At 34.1% G+C, this 22,325-nt stretch overlaps 1 protein-coding gene across 1 annotated transcript; it reads left to right on the top strand.

Moving 5' to 3' along the window:
• The first annotated feature begins 6,966 nt into the window (after positions 1-6,966).
• Positions 6,967-19,979, top strand: LOC138310218 (uncharacterized). Its single transcript, XM_069251339.1, has 3 exons — positions 6,967-7,161; positions 18,108-18,258; positions 19,814-19,979. The coding sequence occupies exons 1-3, from the start codon at positions 7,027-7,029 to the stop codon at positions 19,879-19,881; spliced, it is 354 nt and encodes a 117-aa protein (XP_069107440.1). The 5' UTR covers positions 6,967-7,026; the 3' UTR covers positions 19,882-19,979.
• Positions 19,980-22,325: the final 2,346 nt, after the last annotated feature.

Below are 22,325 nucleotides of genomic sequence, written 5' to 3'. Positions count from 1 at the left end.
AATTCACGTCGTTTTCTCCGAAAACTATGACGTTACGCTCGCAAGTACACAACGTTACAATCAATACCTACCCGCAAGTGCAGTTAACTAATATGCAAAGGCAGAATATATGACGCAACGGTGTGTTTGACAGCACCATTAAATCTGTATAGATTTATCGTTGTTGAAAAAAAATTAATTTGTTTTACTGATATTAGGACTTAAATCATAAACCATATAGTGCGGTTATCGGAGGGCACCTGTTGATTTGGTAATGTGATACCTAAAACAGTTATGTCAGAATTGCTAACGAGTTATTCCCCCTTTTTAAATGAAGACAACTTGGTACAACGACAGCTTTGATAGAGGCTAAGTTTATGTGAAACAATAATTGGTTTGAACACTCATTTACTTCACCCTCCCTGAAATCCCTCCCATTGTTGGTTTTTGTTTCTGCTGTTGTTTTCTTTTTTTGTGTGTGTGTTTCAGCCATGGTAGTAGAAGGCAGGATCGTCACGGCTCCTGGACATTGCCTATGGTTCTACTGTTTTTATCAAAAGACTACTCCACAACTCATTTGACTTTCTGTTAGTGACAGAATTTTCCGTGCGGTTTCTGGTGTTGCAGATTTCGCGGTACATGTTAATGATTCATATAGATTGATTGACATCATATTGATTATATATGCTGTTTATATTGACGTGAATCAGTTGATATCTGTTTCCCAGTATCACTGATCACTATTGACATCTGATTGATTGATTGAATTTATTGTTTAATGATTGAGGCTGATTTCCAAGAATCAATCAGTTTATTTGATTGATGGCTTGCCATTAGGGTCTATTGATGGACCAGCGGCCATCTTAATTGGTGGATTACTGTTTTCCCAGAATCTATAAATTAATTTGTGTTGCAATTTTGATCGAATTTGTTTGATGGCGTGCCATTATGGTCTATTGACAGACCGTGCCGCCATATGTATATATTCATTAAAGCTATGACCATAAATCCAAAATTGAAATTCTTTGTTGTCTGTGCATCTAATGATAACTTTATCATATCATCACTACATTATGGAAGTAATTATGAGCGTTTGTGATAGCCGAGAGGTAAGTTGTCAAAACCTTGACCCATATAGCTTCCCCCTTCTTCATGTTACCATAACCTGTTTTTCCAAAACATAACGTGTGTCCACAATGGTCACAATGATCGGCCGGTATCCGGGGATAGAGGGTAATCGGGAGTTTTGCCATTTTTCCGACGTCGGACAACACCGGTCAAAAAATTGTTTCATATCATTTACATAAAAAGAAGGCCATACGGTAATCGTGCGGCGGTTTTTTTTCGAAAGAAGTGAGGCAGTGAATATCGTCCGAACATATAATGCTAATCGGCCTATAATCATAGCATATGATGTCCGGACGAAAACCGGCCTATTCACCAGACATCGTACAAATATCGAGTAGCATACGGACAACAAACCATTAATATAGTTGTATTAGGCCTGGCCGAATGGCGGGCGGGATGATTGCCGCTCGGTTCCCGGTCGAAATTCTGACGATACTAAATATGAAAATCTATGGGATACCGGAGAGATTTTAACTTGGAGTAAAAACTGATCTTCGGGCACCTCCCCGATTATGCTTGAAAGCCTCGGCCACCAGCCGGCCATGTCTGGTGTCCAGCCGGGATCTAGAACAAACGACTAAAGACCATGCCGGGAGTACATCCTAAGCCTAATTGGAAGGGGTTGGGACCAAAGCATTAGATCTGGAGTAAAAGGTCGCGTGTTCTTATTCCTATATTCCTAGTAAGCGTGAGAGGTTGCGGACTGACGATACATATTGACGTCTGGTTATGAGTTCTGCGATTCCCTTCTCTGTACCGGCCCAGACAGATCCCTAAGGTATCAGGAAAATCATTACCTCGGAATCAAATATTAGAAGGTCTTATTTGATTAATTGATCCCAATTGTTATTTACGAATTATTAAATGTCATTGATTATGAATAGAGGTTTGGCAATCAGCTGTGCCAATAGTAAACAGCGCCTGATGATACCACTGAGAGGCAATGATAAATATTACATACACCGTCTACTGAGGGATGTTGGGGAACGTCCATTATATCATAAACCTTGGTAACAGAAATAAAAACAACATAATAAATGGACTTTTAATTAAAAATGTCAAATAGTGTAGCAGAAAAGCGAAATATATTATACAAACATTCAGAAAGGTGGTGTTCAAGCTTATGTTAAAAATCCTATAGAAGCTTTCCACGGCCCAATGTTCTTGAAACTTTGCATATCGATTCTACAACTAATTGTCCATTTAAAATAAGACTACTTTTTTCTTGTGTGATTTTAAAAAGATCCAAAGGGTCTGAAATCTACGTGTTCATTTTCAATAAAACTCCCTTCACAAATATGTCAAAATGTGTCATTGTATGTTAAATATTCTACAGTTTTATTCACATATCATTTGAGGAGATCGCGTGTATACTTAATTTTTTTCATTTTTTTTTTTTCAGAATTTGTACAGAAAAGTTTGTTTTAAATAATTATTTTCACAAAAAAATAACAATTTTGGGAAAATGCAAAACGAAACATTGCCCTTTGTCATCTTATTTTATTCTATTAAAGAAGGTGTCTACAATTTTACCCTGCATTAAAAAGTACTCAGGACATTCACTGGCTATGTGGAAATTAGTTTCAAAATTAAAATCCGGGAAAAAATAGCAAGTGTAGGCAGCAAAATAAAACTCTGTTTTGTTAATATACCTAGCTTAACCTTTGCAGTTTAAGATGGCATAGTCTAATTTAAGTGAAAATTAGTGTATAGTAACAATTTTCAGTTAACAGTTTCAAAAAGAATGATTACCATAGTGACAAAATGGAGGCCCCTGATTGGTTGAAATTTAGATATTGTCAAATTTAAGCTGAATAACGTAGGAATACTTTCGAAATGCTTGGTTTCCATGGTAACAATATGAGTGACTTTGATTGGTTAAAATTAAACTATTTTTTTAAATATAAGCGAAAATTGGTACCTATTGGTTTTGAGGAATGCGGAATACGATAGTAACAATTTGGAAATACTTTGAAAGTTTGTTGTCACGGTTACAAAATAAATCATCCTGATTGGTCAAAATTAAGACTCTAGCCTTTGTGGTGTTGGTTTTCTTTTCAGTTTAAACATTTTTATTTGAAAACCAAATTTTATTATGTTTCGCTCTTTTATCTACATAATTCAATCTCAAATAGTTTTTATCTAAAGGAAAGATAATCTTAATTTGTATCTTTTGAGTTGGAGTTACCAACGAAAATACCTTTCTTTCCAATTACTATTTGATTTCTGATATTAAAAAAGAAACCATTTGTTTCACCCAAAACATATATATTTGTTCTGCTTTTTTGAACTGTTAGTGGAAATACAAGAATAAAAATTCAATACTTTTGTGGAATATATGTTAGTTTACAAAATTGTATCACTAATTGTTGTTTTATTACGGTACTTATGGTCAATTTTGAACTTACAGTATGTCTAGACAATTCTTTCTGGCTACACTTCAGCCTTTGAAATGCTATTTTCCCGGTTTTCTATTTTTTTAAAAGTATCTGATATAAGATTACACATATGGAATGTTTTTAAATGATTTAAAAGTGTGAAAAAATCGATAACATGCCAAATATCTGGCGCAAACCCAATACCCTCAAATTTATATTTATCAAAAATTGATATTTTTTGCTTCAAAATCCACTTGTAGTCAAAATAATTGGTATATATCATTATAAATGGGTATGAAATAAAGAATTAAGTATCTTTTTTCATTAACAAAAATAAAAAAAAATAAAAAAAGATATGTTCAAAAGGTGGCCACAAGAGGTCCCTTGACACATACCCAGAGTATTGTTAGTAAAATCATTTTAGGCTCTTTATGACTTTTTAAAACAAGCAAAATAAATAAAAAATAATCACATATGTAGTAGCAATGTTCTTAACTAAAACACTGCAAAATTAAAAAAAATCGAGCTTGGGGAGATTTTGCAACCCCACTTTGACAAAACTCTAACCGCTTGCCGCTTGCTATATATACAGTACCCTTTAACTAATTTACATGATATGGTTTTGTGTACATTTTTACGTTTTGATTTCATTGTTTTCCAATTCTCTCAGCTAAGATGGCGTGGCGCAGACTAGCTTTTACCGTCCACAGTTTGGTTAACACAAATCTTAATCGAATTAAATCTTTTAATTAAATGTTCCTTCATTTATAGCAACAATAATCAATTTTAAACAACCGTAAAATAACATGCATCGCATGCTTATGTCCTTCTCTTACATTGTTAGTTAGGACACGTTGTGTCATACTATTGTTCAGCAATTATTTGTACATTAAGAAGGTAGTTGTGTGGAAATCTGCCCCATTCGATACAGTAATGGTAAGATATTCTTCTAATTCTGTAGTCAACGAATGTTTGCTTAAGCGCGAATATTTTTTATCTTAATTCGTGTTCGAGTAAGAAGAGAAACATTTTTGTAATTATAATACATATGGTATAAAAAAAAATAAAGAAAAACTCTCTTTAGCAAATATGTAAGGTGTCTGTGGGCACACATAATTCATGCGAGTATCACAATCATAATCGGTATCACATTATCATCATCATCATCACCATCATCATAACAACAAATATCACCACCACCACGACCATCATAATCATCATCATTATCATCATCATCAGCATCATCACAACAACAAATATCACCACCACTACGATTATCATCATCATCATCATCATCATCATCAATCTACGATTATCATCATCATCATCATCATCATCAATCTATGATTTTCATCATCATCATCATCATCATTACATCAAAATCACAAGCATAATAGTCATCATTATAATCATTATAACCATCATCGCAACAAAAATTTCACCACCGCCACAATCATTATCATCATCATCATCATCATCATTGTCACAACAACAAATATCACCACCACCACCACGATCTTTATCATCATAATTCAACATCATCGTTTTCATCGACATCATCGGTATGAATTTTCCCAAAATATTATTCTCCTCTTTGTATTAAGAGTTTTTTTGTTGTTGTTTTTTTTTGTCCTTGCTCTGTCGGTTTTTGTTTTGTATAGATTGTGTTATTGAGATGATAGCATGCGACATTATAATGACAAAAATACTTGTTATAAGAATCAGGGATTGATTTTCCATATTTTCATTGATGGTATTACCTGTTTCACTGCGATTCCTCTAGTTTATTTATTCTGACATATGTTTAATGATTTCTACATGCGCAGGTGACTTTAATAACCGGAAGCAGAGTTTTAATATTAGAAGGAAGTAATTGTGATAATCTGTCGTACATTATCACGTTGAGAAAGCCTACATCGCTGTTACACCATGATTTGTGTGAGTCAATTACTTGCGTACTTTCTGAAACAGGGAATAAAATGGTATATTTCTTTTCGTGTCCATCATCGATATTATGGATATAAATGTAGTCAATATATGTTTTAAATGAACGAACATCATGGTAATAACAATGAACTAATTAAAATCTGCAAATGTTTATTGGTACAATATCCATGTTTTGGTGTCAAGAAAAAAATGTGAAAATCTCACAAAAGCGTACATCAGGTGAATCTATAATGGCACACAAATAATGTATCAGACCCTTTGGGGTTAACGTATGATCAACACAAATATTGATAGACAAAAGAACGCGTAATAATTTATATAGTCAGTCAGGAATCAAATTGTTACAAAAAAGTACATATCCTTAGCCGGCTAGCAAATACACGACCATCAAAAGATATCAAAATCAAAACACGTTTGATGACTTATCGGGATTTCAGCAATAAAAATCAACATCGATGAACACAAAGTGAACTATCAAACTACACAAAGACTTTTTAAGCAATATCCAACACAAATCTATTTCACACTCCAGTATGTTCACATTAGTAAAATGTTGTGTTTTTAAAGTAAAATATTTTTTAGAGAGGGAATTCAGTAATTCAATATAAATTAAACTTAAATATTGTTTTAGTATTGAAAAGGTAAATTAAAGTGTAAAGTTGTACATACTATTAAGGGGTCGCGGTGGCCGAGTGGTTAAGATGTCTCGAGATATTACGACAAGCCCTCCACCTCTGGGTCGCGCGTTTGAATCCCATGTGGGGCAGTTGCCAGGTACTGACCGCTGGTCGGTGGTTTTTCTTCGGGTACTCCGGCTTTCCGCCACCAATAAACCTGACACGTCCTTACATGACCCTGGCTGTTAATGGGATGTTAAAGTAATAAAACCCAAACCCGCATACTATTAAGTACCTTAACCAACCTTAACAGTAATAGTTGGACAAACTGATTAAAATGTATTCTATATAACATTATAACCTGATTTCTTACTGACCAATGCCAGCTCTGTACTGTGACATAGGGTATGAAGATATTCTGTACTAAAATGTTAATATGTGTGGACGACCTATCACCTGAATTGTCATTAGGAATCTTGAAATGGTGTGGTGAGGTCTTTATTGTTATAGATGATGAGAATACGTCTGACTTGTATAGACAGAGTGTTCACCTGTGACCGTCTCTTTAACTGATTTATCGATAGCTTAAACCCCATGATACCTCCCCGATGATCATCCTGCTTATTCAGTTTCTTTGGCCTTACTTCCTATCACCATCGCTCTCCCCTCCCTGACAGCTTTGTGCAATGCGTTGACTTTATCCGTCAGAACAAACTTCTATCATAAAGCATCAATATTTATTAATTGACAGAGAGGGATTGCATGTACGTTTTAACAAAGCGGCCGGGGACTATTAATTACACCTGAGAAGGTGTTAATGACCCTTTGGTTCAGTGGATACTGGGTACCATTTAGATAGGCGTACGTAGGTTGTTGGCCAATTACTAACGCTATATAACAGTGGCGAGCCCGCTCTACTGACTAACTCCCCTCTCTGCTGCAGGAACACCAGGTACTGGACTCAGGAAACTGACAAAATGACGGGCACTCTCTTCAACTCAATTTTTGCAATTTTCATTCTGTTATCTTTGATTGGACAAAAATTCACGGTTGCCGCACCAATGTCTCAATACATTCCTGAGTCATCGGACCTCACAGATGAAGAAATGCAGGTAGGAACAGTTATTTTATACTTTGTGTAGCTTTTGAGAGTTAATATTTTTTATTCTGTTAATGTCTCTGATTTTATCACTAATCTCAAGAGTTTGTAGTATCGAACTGAGAAAAATCATATGTAGTTTTTTTTCTATTACATTTATTAAAGAAATAGCTTTATTTTGATATATATATTCATAATACAATTTCTCGTGACAAATACTTGATTTTACGCGTGTAAATTATAACGAATATACTAATCGGATTTATTTTCATTAAATTCATTAAATGTTAATATCGTTGTATAGAATTTCATTGTTCCGACATTGTATATCTTTAAAAATGATCTCAACATCATATTTATCTTTCTTAAGAGGAGGTATTATTGTACCTATCTTGATTTATCACTTCCGACAACAACCGCTCATGCGTGTAATCATTTCTATGTTTACTCAGTAAGGACGAAATATAAGCTTGTCTGGATAAATCTCTTCCGTGTCTGTCCATAACCTATACACTGTTGAGAAATATATATAGATCTTAAGATATAACAATTATCTGGATAATTGTAGGGATACAGCAAATACAATCGTTTTGAAATAAAAGCTAAGAACTTTTATCATATTGCGTTGTTTAATACAGAAGATACTGCTGTGGATTGTGTGTGCCAAAGTTCAGTTGGTCACGGGTCTCTGGTCGGTATCAGCTATGATAGGAAGTACATCCATGCTGGAGAAATGGTCACTTAGGGACACTTGTACGTCAATTTAAGGGGAAAAGTATACTTTATTATTTCAATTAGTGAAACCTGCATGGCACGTAAATGCAAAAACAAAAAGTTGTAAATCCTAGGTATAATTACTGAAACTGTACAAAGAAGAGCAAAATGGAACCAATTTGAATAAAAATACGGGACTGTTTGTCTTCGTGAACTAAGCGTTAAGTACATACATAAATTTAAACAGTTCAGAACGATGATGAATTGATATATGTAGAAAATAAAGGTGTGCCTTAAATCAATATGAAAAAATTATATCACAAAAGTCATAATGCAAAATAAAAACCCTGAAATATGTTTACCACCACTTGATATTTATTTTATCGTTTTCATTTATACGGTATTATAAATGGATGTAAGGTTTTTGTTGTGCGTTTTAACGAACCCAGTGCATCTTATGAAGAATGCAATTTTGGTAAGCATATAAGGTAATGTCAACTTTCTGTCTTCAGACTTGCGAGGAATTTACTCTATGTTTCACCAGAGTCAAAACGAAGTTTATAGATAAGTACAATCAGTATGTGACATCGAACAACTTGGCCATCATGTATGCATAACCAGAGCCATGTTTCTGATCTAAAGTATTCCAGAAATGCGGTCTGGGTATATACAATGCACATGCTAATGAGCTAACGGTCGTACAATATTTATCAGTGCCCTTTTGATGTTTGTCCGACATGCTCTCCTGAAATACACAAATGGTTCATCTGTGTAAAGTATTTGATATTAAAATGAATCACTTCGTTATCAAATATACTACTAGGAGTAAGACACGCGATACAGTGTCGTTTATTTTATTTATTTTGATAATTAAGATATTTTTCTCACAAAATCGCCATTTTGCAATACAGATACATAACAGTTTACAAACCCTTTGTGAGTTCATTGATGTAATACAACCTTGGTGACGTATACCTGATAAATTTTAAAGTCTAGAAGACACAGTTGTTCATCTTTAGTGACAATATCAATGTATATCTCATGTTATCCGAGACTTGTCTGAATTTGTACATTCGACGGTGATGTTATTTTAGCAATAGAAAGATTTTTATGACGATTTTATAGAAGCGGAGATTTTTTTGCTGACTATATTCTATTAAATCAATATGCATAGTATTGTAGTTCATGCTAATCAATTTGAAGGCCTACTGATTAACTACTGTGGAAAATCGTGTTAAACACGCTAAAATGGCACGTTGCTTTTCTTTCAAAAATAAACCACGCCATATATGATTTACAGGGAGTCCCATAAATTATGTTGCTCTGTTAATTTGTTTCATGCACAAAGCAAATAACCAAGACTCCATTTGCAAAAAAAAAATCTGCAATCGAAACTCGCATATTTTTTATACAAACAGCTTAAACAAAAGATAGATAGAGAATTTAGGCAATAAGTTTCATAAAATACACATTTTTCCAAAATGCTGTCAAAATGACGATATCCTTGACATTTGAGTAACTTAAAATCTCTAGTATAAAAGATGTATTTGAGTGTTCTTATGTCTAATTGATGAATTGGACAATGTTTTCTAGGTGTAAGTGAGAACCATCTATAATTCTGGAATTTGATTTGATGAGAACTGGGGCATTAGAGAACCGGTATCAGAGTGGCTTACAGAGATGGAACATCTTACATTACCTTATAATGTCCTCTTGACGTGCCAAGGTGACGTCATTATGACGTCAGTCATTTTAACGGAAGCAAAGTATTTTTTTAATATCATTCATGCAAACGTTTGACAGCTTACCTTCATAAATCACATTATTTTTTTAGTTCAGGCTTGTGAAAGTATACCCTGATTTATGCGATTCCCTGTACAATGATATATGACATATATATCATGCCATTTCCTAGATTTCACCTGTGGGGGACCTGTTAATTCCTCGATACATTCCTGGACAGAAAATTGATTAATAATGTGTCATTATGATAGATACTGACCGTGTTAGCATTACAGAATTGATTCACTGCATCAATAATATATGACTGCTTGATCAGTTGATGTGAACGAATGAATTGACTTCCATAAATACTTCATTATTGGTGTACGAAATCATACCAAAGCTTTCATAGTGTAATATACAACAAATCGCCATGCTGTAAGCTGTGAATAATTTTGATCTGGTAATTTTTTAAGCTTCTATCACTCACATTTTTGCAGAAAGTTAAATTATATGACAGTAACATAACACGCATATAGATCTGGAATGCTTATTAGAAAAGTAATTCCGATGATAAACTTGATTCGTCGTCGATTTTTCTAGCGCATTAATGCATAATTAAATTGGAAAATGAGAGTGTCCAGAGTTCTCTGTGGGTAACTCCGGCCATCACCTGGTCCACACTATCGCTACACATTTATGAGCAATACAAAAAGTAATTGAATTTTCAAGATATAAGTTTTAATTACAGTCAAAGGTAAACTAATAAAAGCTATATACAGTTCTACTATATTATGACATAATTATTGCGTTCAGTGGGTTTTAGATTGTCTGCAATGCGGAGTGGCAATGTTACAGTAGTTGTCTGGCATGAACTTAGACATTTAGACTAACAGTATAAGGCCCTAGTATTAAATGTGAACACTGATAAGATACAGATTCTCCTTGGGAGATTACCTTCGCTTTGATTGAAGTACACATTGTCACAAAGGATTGTACTTTCTCCTATAACTTCCGTTATATATCCTAGTACTGGCTTGGACATCTACAACACGACGTTTCGTGAAATGAGGATTTATGGATACCCAGGGAAAGCTTTGAACCCCGATAATGATAGAGTGTTATACATAAAATTTCAGACAAGCTGACTTGTCTAGTCCTTGCTGCCCCGGTTCTTTGAATTGCTTGACATATTCTTTGAGTTTTACATTCTTTACATATCATAATATTGAATTCGTTTAATAATTTACATACAACATAGCCACTCTTGTAAAGTCTCTCTATATATCTCTCTTGATGACACAATTAATTCTAACTTCTAGTAACAGCCACTAAATCAGATATTCTACATGTTGGAGTAGAGCCAGTATTTGACTGTTATTTTCTCCATCAAAGAAATTTAACCTTCCCTTTATAATAGTTGTCGGTAATACGGCTTTGATTTAATCAAACAATATCTTCGATTTTCGTATTCGCTAATCGATGTGAAGCGACGCTGTGTTTTTTTATGTTAAAACGTGTCAACTCGAAACGTTTCACATGTACTTTAATGTTAAAACAGTCACAAGTAGATGACACACTGAAGATGTCACAGCAAATATGAAAAACAATCACTTCCTTTCATCACAATTAATCATTTTCGAGTTTTAATTAGTAATTAGACTGGGGCAAAATCTAAAATAAAGTCATTTTGTTCTAAGTTAATCTGGTTTCACAGATTAGTGATTTTCTTTTAACTTCATTATAAACTCATTTTAAACATTTAACCTTATGATGGATTATTGTTTGCTGTAGATTCCTGCATGGAATGTACCTTTTTCTATATTCAAAATTGTTTTAAAATGTACTCTATTACGTATGGTGATGGTTTGAGATCAGGAATGACACATATGGGCCTGTGTGACGAAGCATAATGTGGCGGGACGAAATATTCTTGATACACTGAACTAAAATGTGATATGTGTTTTATCTATCGTGTAATATTATAAATTATTCAAGTGTGACGATATCATCTATGATGCAAAAAGATTCTTCGTTTAAATGTTGTTTTACTAGAAGTAAGGCGTATAGTCCCAGTAACAGTCTTAACGAGAAACAAAAGATATGTCGTCCCAGTAACTGTCTTAACGAGAAACCAAAGGTGTGTCGTCCTAGTAACAGTCTTAACGAGAAACCAAAGATATGTCGTCCCAGTAACTGTCTTAATGAGAAACCAAAGATATGTCGTCCCAGTAACTGTCTTAACGAGAAACCAAAGGTGTGTCGTCCTAGTAACAGTCTTAACGAGAAACCAAAGATATGTTGTCCCAGTAACTGTCTTAATGAGAAACCAAAGATATATCGTCCCCGTAACTATTTTAATGAGAAACCAAAGGTGTGTCGTCCTTGTAACTGTCTTAACAAGAAACTAAAGATATGTCGTCCCCGTAACTGACTTTACGAGAAACCAAAGCTATGTTGTCCCCGTAAACTTAACGAGAAACCAAAGATATGTCGTCCCAGTAACTGTCTTAACAAGAAATCAAAGATATGTCGTCCTTGTTACTGTCTTAACGAGAAATCACAGATATGTCGTCCTAGTAACTGACTTAGCGAGAAACCAAAGATATGCCGTCTTAGTAACAATTTTAACGATAAACCAAAGATGTGTCGTCCCAGTATCTGTCTTAACGAGAAATCAATAATAAACACGAAATGAACGAAAGTATTTGCTCCATTGGTTGACAGTTTGCTGTCCGAGTTTAGGGATCGTATTGTATACATGAGCAGGAATCTTTGTGTCAACTCATCTGTAATCATTAATATGAGAGAGCTGGGAATGTCGCGCAGTAGTCTGTAAACGATAAGTGATGTCGCTGGCCCTATGTTCCGTTGGGAGTCGGAAAGATGAAGGCTTCGAGCTAAGGCCCGATAACAATTCGTGGTGAATTAGGAACATCATTAATGCTAAGATAACGTAAATGATTATTACACAATTATCAACACTGGTGTTTAACCACAACAGTATTATATTTTATTAAAATTCAGAAGATACATGAAGGCTTAAATTAGAAAAAAAAATACAAAAAATATATTTAGCTCTTAACTGCATAGTGAACTTGCGATCATAAACCTGTCAAGGTTAATTGTTCAATTTTAATCAAAGTTTTATTATTCAGGCGAGTGATATCACCAAATATTTAAAATTATGAAGTTGATTTGATAAAAATTGAATGTTTTAGTTAGTATAAAAACACTACTTACATAAGTATAATAAAGAATATTTATTAGAGACACCTCAGGAAGCACAAAAATAATGTGCTCCTCAATACCTAGCTATCTTAATTTCACCACCGGTTATTTGTAACAACATCTCGATAAGGTTTGTAAATCAGAATCATTTCCACAGACATTGGACCGAGCGAATGGAATTAGAATTTTACCTCAATACCAGTATATAAAGATAGGATAAATGTAAAGAGACAGGGGGAAAGCAGTCCGTTTTTACTTGTAAAAGCCCTCACTATACTTTTTATACTTTTTTGTCTGACCAAGATTCTACTCTACTTGTCTACTCAGAAGATAAACATTTAACGTTTTAATTGGCTCATCAGTCATTATATAATTAAATTTATATTCCGTAAGTTATAAAAATTATTGGATACATAAATTAGAAATAATTTCACTAAATACTCAATCACTTACATTCAAAAACACGCAACCAACATTCCAACAATTCGACTGGTAGTCGTGCCAAATGCGTTTGTAATCACAATTCACATCCTCGCTAACTTTCAAATCGTCTACTTAAACGTACAATATTCTCTGTATTTACCTCGACGTTTTATGTTGCATTTTGTTTCTATCTACTTAAATTGTACTTTAGTTCATAGAAAAGGATTTACGACGATAAAATTTAGTTGTGCCAATGATGACGGGATGGACCTGTAGAAATTGCTGTCGTAGTATCAAAGCTTAACCTCAGTAAGCGGACGTGTAAACACACTCTATAAATATAATAATATATCAGTTATACAAAGTCACAACACCAAGCAATTATGTATGTTCGCACTTAACACACGCTCGTCTGATAGCATTAGTGGCATTTAGTGTGTACACAGTAGGCACAAAAGCCTAGGTTATCATTGAACTTTTGATGTGGTGCTATGCTTAACACATGCATAAAGAAATGCATAGTACCGAGTTTATACTTTCTTATAGATAACACGTTTAAAACATTGATTTCATGACTGTATAGATATGAAATAATTAATAAGTAATTTAAATGACATTTAGGACAGAAATAGATAAAGGATTGTCTTTGACCAAACCTCATCTCAACCTTTGGTTTTATTTGCTGGTATGTTTTTCTATCCAATATCATTTCTGTGCAGATTTCTTGTGTTAGAAGAAAACTGAACATCCCTAAGAAGGTCTATACCAAAACATAAAGTCTCTTAGAATGTTAATGAGTGTTGATTGCCGAATAGTTTAACAAGTGACACTGCTATGACCATTTTAAAATCATTAGTCGATTTCATGGGGTGTTTCAACAAATTTAATAAACTGCAAAGCAGTTCATATTAAATTGGTTTCTAGAGGAACTCATCACCCTATGAAATCGACCCAAACAAAATTCGATCCTTATATTTCAATTCAATCGTATTTTATCTTTTTTTTCAAAAAAAAAAGGCCTCGCTGGGCTTGTGCAAGTCTACAACAAGAGACGTAAAAATAGTCAGTAATTAGAATACAACTAATTAATATAAATGACGCAAATGTTACAATATCCCATACATTTTGTTAGAAACAAGTATCTTATAATTGGTCCAGATGAAATATAAAATATTTACGATCGATTTATAAATGTTTGTATTAATCGTCCGCCAAAGCTGCGAAAGGATAATGTCTAAATTGTGTGATACGGTTGTCTTAAGCCTTGACACAAGTTTAAACAACTGATTAAAGGTAAATTAACACTCATTGACTGTTATACGTGAACAACATTAATGCTAATATTGCATAAAGAGAGTTCGTGTAAATATTCTTAAAGTTGTAGAAATCTGTCCGTGATATTTGCACTTTTTCACACAACTACTGTAACGATCAAGGAATCCAGTGGAAAACTATGCCTACTTTGACAAAAGTAAGCCTAGAATATATTTTTTTGCGCGAAGAGCGATGTTAACATGCCCAAGTTCATGAGCAAATGAAACAGGATTTATTATTTCAACATTGATCTCGCAAGTTAATATGTTTCTGCGTCTGACTTTACGGTTTACAGTTTTTTAGTCAAATTAAACAAACAGATGGCAATTGGAAACAACATCAGTCATATATTTTCTTTAACAAACCTATCTACTGAGTGTGACGCGTCCAATAGCGTGTTCTGGCTGAAGTAATGGACGTTATATAGTGATTCTAGCAATATTACACGATAAATTATTGTCAAAAGTCGAGTAAAACAGGGGGATTCACATGATCATAAATGTCAAAAGATTTCGACAGCTATTAAAAGTGAATTCATAACCGTGCGTCAAAATGGACAGATTTAGTGTGAAAGGCAGACACCGGTTGGTGCCATAAAAGCATTGATAAGATAGAACCTAAACCAAGATACAAACACTAGATTAATCATTTATTTGGTTCACGACCTTTTACAACACGACAGCGTTTTCTATGAACGTGTCAGATGTACTGGAATAAAAAAAACACCAAACAGCATCAACTTGGCAACAACCTAAGATTGAATTTGAACTCACTACCAGAAGTGTTATACTGATATTGATATATCGGTACATGTTAACCTCTCGGCCATCGAGGACTCGATACCTTAAATATATATATTTGTACTTCATGACCAGTTAATTGGATACCATATGTTATGCCAATAACCTTTTTAATGTTTTAATACGCCGATATGTACGTAAAGCAATAGTTAATTGTGTGTCTTTGAGATATATGTGTGTGTAGCAGTATAGTTATAATGTTTCGTCAAGTTGACCTGTATAACACCATGACTGCTTTAAAATATTTTTTATCAAAAAATAATATTTTAAATGGGCTTAATATGCTGAATATCCCAATGAAATTATTTAATAAAAAAAATGAAATAAAACTTAAGTGTATAAATGCTACCAATTCTTTATGTGGACCAGAACACACACACACCAACAAGAAGACTCTGAAGTGTACAGCACAGTATAGGTGGTAGAAATACGCAGCTATTTGTAATCTAGTGAGACAAATGTCGATTACCATAAACATGTTAACATAGAGGGGAGACGTGATTCTCCGAGTTAGTGAACGATAACTGTAAGGAATCTACCTCTACCGATAATGACTCTCTGACCGTGAATATCCTCACCCTTGAGACGGAGCTGTCTCACTAATGTCGTGAAGGATACATACACTACCGTAACAATTCGGCGACAGCCATTCAGCTGGTCCTGGTAGGATTGCTTGGGAAACAGCGGCAATTTTTCAGTTCACCAATATGTACTTTGGCATTGGAGGTGGCGGATGGTGTGCGTGGATGAATAAATGAATTATTGTTGTGGAGGTTCATCCGTCTTCATTGCAATGTCACCATAGCAATCTCTACGGTGCTAACCTTTCTGTAAACGCGTTTGTATTATTCTATGACATTACGGCTTGTTGCCCTATTGAATTTAAGCATTTAGGACTCCTAAGGTGATGTTTGTCCGCCCCCATAGGTCATTCTATCATTGTTACCTGGTCAATATCAACTCAAGTTTGAAATCATACTTATACATATTTCCACACTCATTATCAAATGTAAACGGATTTAGTCCAGCACAATATGAACTATTTTCTGAAGATTTATTCTCCTGGGTTTGAGTTAAGGTTCTACACACTATCAACAACTAAGTTTATTTATAATGTTCTTGATATAAACGCTAGTAAATCTAGATCTAACAAAATGATTAATTTGTGACAGAAATATTTCCTGCTGAACGATATGTTTCGCTGCTTACATTGATAACACAGGGAGTATTTACATTCGATTGGTTTTTTAACCTCTTCTTAGGCAATCGATATAATGGTATTATGTTATAATTGTTTTATGAAGCTTTTCGTTTTTGTTTCGGAAAGGTAGCGGCCCCTAAAAGACTTCTCTCCTGCAAGACTTCTTCTCATGAAAATGATGTGTGTTTTGGGAGACTACCAGACACCCATGATAACGAAGGCTGTCAAACGACTATCAATGTGTTTGATATCGCTGATAACCCCTATATACCAATTTCAACTGAAATCAGACAATATCAAAAGTTTGTTGACCAAGCAGGAGCCAGGGAATGGCGGTCAGAGTCACACATCCTGACCACACCCATGATGAATTTTTGTACCTATGCTATAGTTTCGGGAAAAAATGTTTAGAAGAACGAGTAGTCCACGTTCGTTTTTCAAACTTATTAGAAAAAATAACCACATAATAGATATCAAAAACGTCAAAACTATAATGTATCATAGTTCTTTATGGTTCGATAATAGATAAATATGAAGATAACGCACTCATTTTCACTACTAGGATTTTCATGTAAACAGAGCTATAACATCAAAGCTAGTTCCAAAATAAAGCATTTGATTTTAATTTGTCTTTTTCTTTAATCTTATTCTAGAAGGCATTGTTTATAGACAGACAGGTACAAATTAAAATGAAAAAAAATAAAGTTACCAAAAGGAAAGTCAGCAAACAACTAAGGTTAATCTAGAACTGAGGCTAGATGATAATTTAAGGATAAAAACATTAACAACGTTTCAAGCTATAGATCAAATAAAGATTCCACTCCTAAATAAGCAGATAATCTATCTGCCGTGGAAAGAGTTAATTCTACACAACTTCCTATAGAATGGTAATCTAGCGGTACTCAAGCCAAACATAGAACAAGTAAAGAAAAACGTTTAAAAATGTTTATCAAAGAGTAAATAGATTACATTTACAAGATGAACAGTGCTAAACATGTAATTAACGGACATTTTAAGGATATCCTGACGAAGGATCTGTTATGTATCGGAATGCTGGAATACGCACGTTGTTTAAAAAAATTTCGAAAATATTTTGAAAACATTATCTTTTATTTCAACGCTTACAGCCTGAGAGTCTAGATACCATAGAGGTGGACGAAGACTGATTTCGGGACATCAGAGCCGATTTGTTATTTGAAAGGAAATAATTCAATCATAAACAAGATGAAATTGTTTTGTTAAAACATGTGGACTATTGATGAGAGTAATTTCCTTTTTTTGTGACGTTATCAATCTCACAGCATATTAAGGCAATTTTGCTATTCGTCGCCTTTCTGTCCAGTCATTAAACGCTTTTTTCATGATGTATCAGAAATACCACTATCTGTGACAGCAAATATGGATGTGACATTATTCTACAGCTTGAATAGGGGATTTATCAAAACCCGGCCTTATTCTACTTTGATGGATTTCCACATACAAAAACTACTGACCAGTTGTAAGTCAAAACGTTAACATGCACAGAGTAATACTAGAAGTACTTTCTCTCAACAGAGTCTTTTGGTAAACCAAGAACTAAAACGTCAGATGTTAGAGAACTGGGGATCAGAGAAGGACAGCGCTGAGGGACCTTATGTACGGTCAGGACTAAAGCGACTTCTAGCTCAAAGGCGATTGGTGGAACAGCAGAAACGATCTGGCAGAGGTAGGAAGGGGAAATGAATTAAGTGAAATAGTGAATAAATGGAAATAGTCAATTAGAGAGAAAAATAATTACGGGAAATAGTGAAATAGTGAATTAATGGAAATAGTAAATTAGAGGTAATAATTAATAACGGGAAATAGTAATTAGGGGAAATACTGAATTACACGAAACAGTAAAAATAGGGAATATAGGTATGTGGAGTGTAGCGTGTATGAAGTGCGAGGTGCGTATTTTGGGAGACAGCGGTATGTTTGTGTTGTATCTGCTTGTATAGTGGAACTGTTGCCCTTTTATAGTGCTATATCACTGAAGCATAGAGCCGAAGACACCAAGTAACACACCCCACCCGGTCACACTATACTTACAACAGCCGAACCGGTCGCCCTACTCCCTGTATGCTTAGCGCTAAGCAGGAGCAGAAACTATCACTTTTACAGACTTTGGTGTGTCTCGGCTAGAGACAGAACCCAGAGCTTACCTCACAGGGGCGAGCGCTCCTCAAAAGGCCAAAGGTGAGGCGGTGGCAAGGGAGACGTTAGGAAGAATAAAGTCAGTTAGGAAGAAGAATTAGAGGAAATAATGGAAATAGTGGATCAATAGTAATAGTGAATTAGAGGAAACACTGAATTAAGGGAAATAGTTAATTAGAGGGAATAATGGAAATAGTGAATCAATGGTAATAGTGAATTAGAGGAAAAAATGAATTACACGAAACAGTGAATGAGGGGAAATACTGAAATAAGGGAAATAGTTAATTAGAGGGAATAATGGAAATAGTGAATCAATGGTAATAGTGAATTAGAGGAAAAAATGAATTACACGAAACAGTGAATGAGGGGAAATACTGAAATAAGGGAAATAGTTAATTAGAGGGAATAATGGAAATAGTGAATCAATGGTAATAGTGAATTAGAGGAAAAAATGAATTACACGAAACAGTGAATGAGGGGAAATACTGAAATAAGGGAAATAGTTAATTAGAGGGAATAATGGAAATAGTGAATCAATGGTAATAGTAATTAGAGGAAAAAATGAATTACACGAAACAGTGAATGAGGGGAAATACTGAAATAAGGGAAATAGTTAATTAGAGGGAAAATGGAAAATATGAATAATGGAATAGTAATTAGAGGAAAAATGAATTACACGAAACAGTGAATGAGGGGAAATACTGAAATAAGGGAAATAGTTAATTAGAGGGAATAATGGAAATAGTGAATCAATGGTAATAGTGAATTAGAGGGAAAACTGAATTACACGAAACAGTGAATGAGGGGAAATACTGAAATAAGGGAAATAGTTAATTAGAGGGAATAATGGAAATAGTGAATCAGTGGAAAGAGTGATTAAGGGAAAATAGAAATTTAGGTGAAATCGTGAACTGCAGAAAGTTCGGGCGCTGAGGTAATCACTAATCTAAACATAATACCCAACCGTGACAAATACTACTGTATCTGAAGTAACAGGTTTATTGTATTGTATGGTTATTGTCTACAAATGTTTGTTTTTTTGTAACAGAACAGAGTTTATGATAGTATCACCTTATTGTTTGCAGGCGGTGTTGCTCTCTGTTTGTGGAAGGTTTGTCCAGCCGGTCCTTGGCTGGTATCTCAAAAGAAGTAACCGATATTGCCTACCAGCAGCAGCAAACGAGAATGCCTGTGACCGAAAGTGATATTGTATCATTCATAAAATGAAATTTGAATAAACGCATGCTTTTTTGTTTTATTCATTGTTTTCGGTAACCTAAGAGACAAAAAGTTGAACAAGAATATGGGTCCCTTCTAGCAAATGAGATGTCAGTTTTATTGATCATTCACAAGGAGCATACACATTTTTTGTTTAATCATCCATATATTCATATTCATTTAAAACATGAAATAAATGTATAGATATATTTATTTTCACAATGTTAATTATCTTTTTAGCATGCAACACAGTGACAAGAAGATGTTGCCCGAACGAAGACAAGTTACACTACTAACGCTTCTCAAAATTTAAGAACTTAAACAGGGGAACTTAATATACATTAATAATATATTTAATTAGAATATAGACTTAAAGGGGAAAAAAGGGCTATATGTGGTTTAAGCCTTTTTGGCCCCCAAATCCATAAAATTTTCAAAACTGTTATTTAGTAATTGATTTGTTGTATCTTAAATATTCAGTACATCTCTAATTCAAATTATAATGATTTTCTCTAATTTTGCAGCTGTAGTTGCCATGGTAACCATCCAAAATATGCATAAGAAATGGACAATTTTAATTTTTAGCTTTTGTCTCTGAAACTGTAGGGCGCATTCTTGAACAAACTTAATATTTACTGGGAATATGTATGCACTCCCAGTACATCTTAAGGAGAAATATAAGGTTTAGTCAAGGATGCGCTTTATGGTTTCTAAGACAAAAACCTAGCAAAAAATAGCCAAAATTGTCAAAATGTCAACATTTTTATAATTCATGCATATTTCGAGTGATTACCATGACAACTGAAGCTGCAAAATTAGAGAACTATCCTTACAATTAAATTATGGATGTATAAAATATGTAAAATCCAACAATTTGACGGATTTTGGGAGCCAAAGTGGGCCCAAACTATATAAAGTCCTTTAAATAGATCCTTTTAATGCGTAGGAATATACCATCAAAATAGAGCTATAGTGTGTGTGTCTCGGAAGAATAAGAGTTATATATTCATCATCGAACACGCCTGTCACATAATTGTAGGTCAAATCTGGGTCAATATATAATGACACTTTATTTTTATATGAAGGCCATGATCAGTAATAAAAACAATAATAAACAAATCGATACTCTCCTGTTATAGTGCTATGGATAATCTGCGAGGACCTTAGGATTATGTTGTACAATACGGAGTGTATATAGTATATACTTGTCAGTTTTTACTGCACCGGGATGTTTAGCAGATTACCATACATCAGACTAGATTGCTAAAAGTTGAATGATTAATTTTTGGCAGATACGAATTGACAGCAACGTAGAACGACATACCAAAGTATCAAATTTCGGTTGATCGTATTGAACGTCCAGCCAATGTCATTATGGTTCACGTTTACTCTCTGTTTACGTTACACAGGTATGCTTCTTCTATTGGGTACAGAGAGACGCAGTACAAAAGTGTAAAGATGGAGTCAAAGAAAAGTCTGTCTTAACATGAAGGGGAAAATAGTCGCAACTATATATTGAATTTCTACCTAGTAGCATGTATACTTTTCATATACTTTAGGCAACGCTATAGTGAATGGTAATGCAAAATGGCTCAAACAAGATGGATTCCAAAACGAACTACAAATGTAAACTGGAGACTTTCAACAGAATACTGGTCAAAAGCAAGACAGACTTTAGTTATATTCCAAAATCATAAATCAAACTATAGTTAAATGTCAATTTGGCGATAAAACTACAATAGGTTTTATAATTTAGAATATACTATCTTGTTATGGCTGTTATTTCCACACCTTAAGGAAATGTCAAGCTAATAATGCGTATGGTAATACTCCCAAATGATGGATAAATGTCAGTAATACTATTTAAACTTTTACAAAAGATTTAAAACTAACACTGAAGAACTAAACCCATCGCAACAGTGCTAATAGTACCAGGAATTGATAAGATGGTAAAACTTGAAGCAAGTGTATATGCAATGTTAAGGAATAGAAGGTAGAACTTATAGATTCTCTATGTAACCAAACGCGGAATTAAGGGACGTCTTCGGGTCTTTGTTATACTATTAGCCTTAAACTAATATACATTGTTTCTATTAGGTAAGAAGCAGAGGAGTAAATCATCAGTTGTTTTGAATGGTATGTGTCATAGAATATGGGAGAAATATGACTCGAGATTTCATGTTGAAAGTATGCTATATATGGCTAACACTTAACAAAGTACACCTTACTTTTCTCTCATTTAGTAAAGTATTCTGAAAGGCCACAAAAACAAAACAAAACCCCTATCATTGCTCTTTTACACTATGGAAGTGTATTTTTATTTTATACCCGTTCGTTCAAATTGTCGAATAAAATATAGATGGAGCTTGAAAACTGTAT

The sequence above is a fragment of the Argopecten irradians genome, chromosome 1 (assembly GCF_041381155.1).
Source record: "Argopecten irradians isolate NY chromosome 1, Ai_NY, whole genome shotgun sequence".
Taxonomy (NCBI): Eukaryota; Metazoa; Mollusca; class Bivalvia; order Pectinida; family Pectinidae; genus Argopecten; species Argopecten irradians.
This window is presented reverse-complemented; position numbering and strand designations above follow the sequence as displayed.

What these genes read in the sequence shown, in the direction of transcription:
- LOC138310218 (XM_069251339.1), top strand. Translation starts at nt 7,027, where the DNA reads ATGACGGGCACTCTCTTCAACTCAATTTTTGCAATTTTCATTCTGTTA. An exon ending in TCACAGATGAAGAAATGCAG is followed by an intron (nt 7,162 to 18,107) that starts GTAGGAACAGTT and finishes TTCTCTCAACAG; the next exon opens with AGTCTTTTGGTAAACCAAGA. An exon ending in GCAGAAACGATCTGGCAGAG is followed by an intron (nt 18,259 to 19,813) that starts GTAGGAAGGGGA and finishes TATTGTTTGCAG; the next exon opens with GCGGTGTTGCTCTCTGTTTG.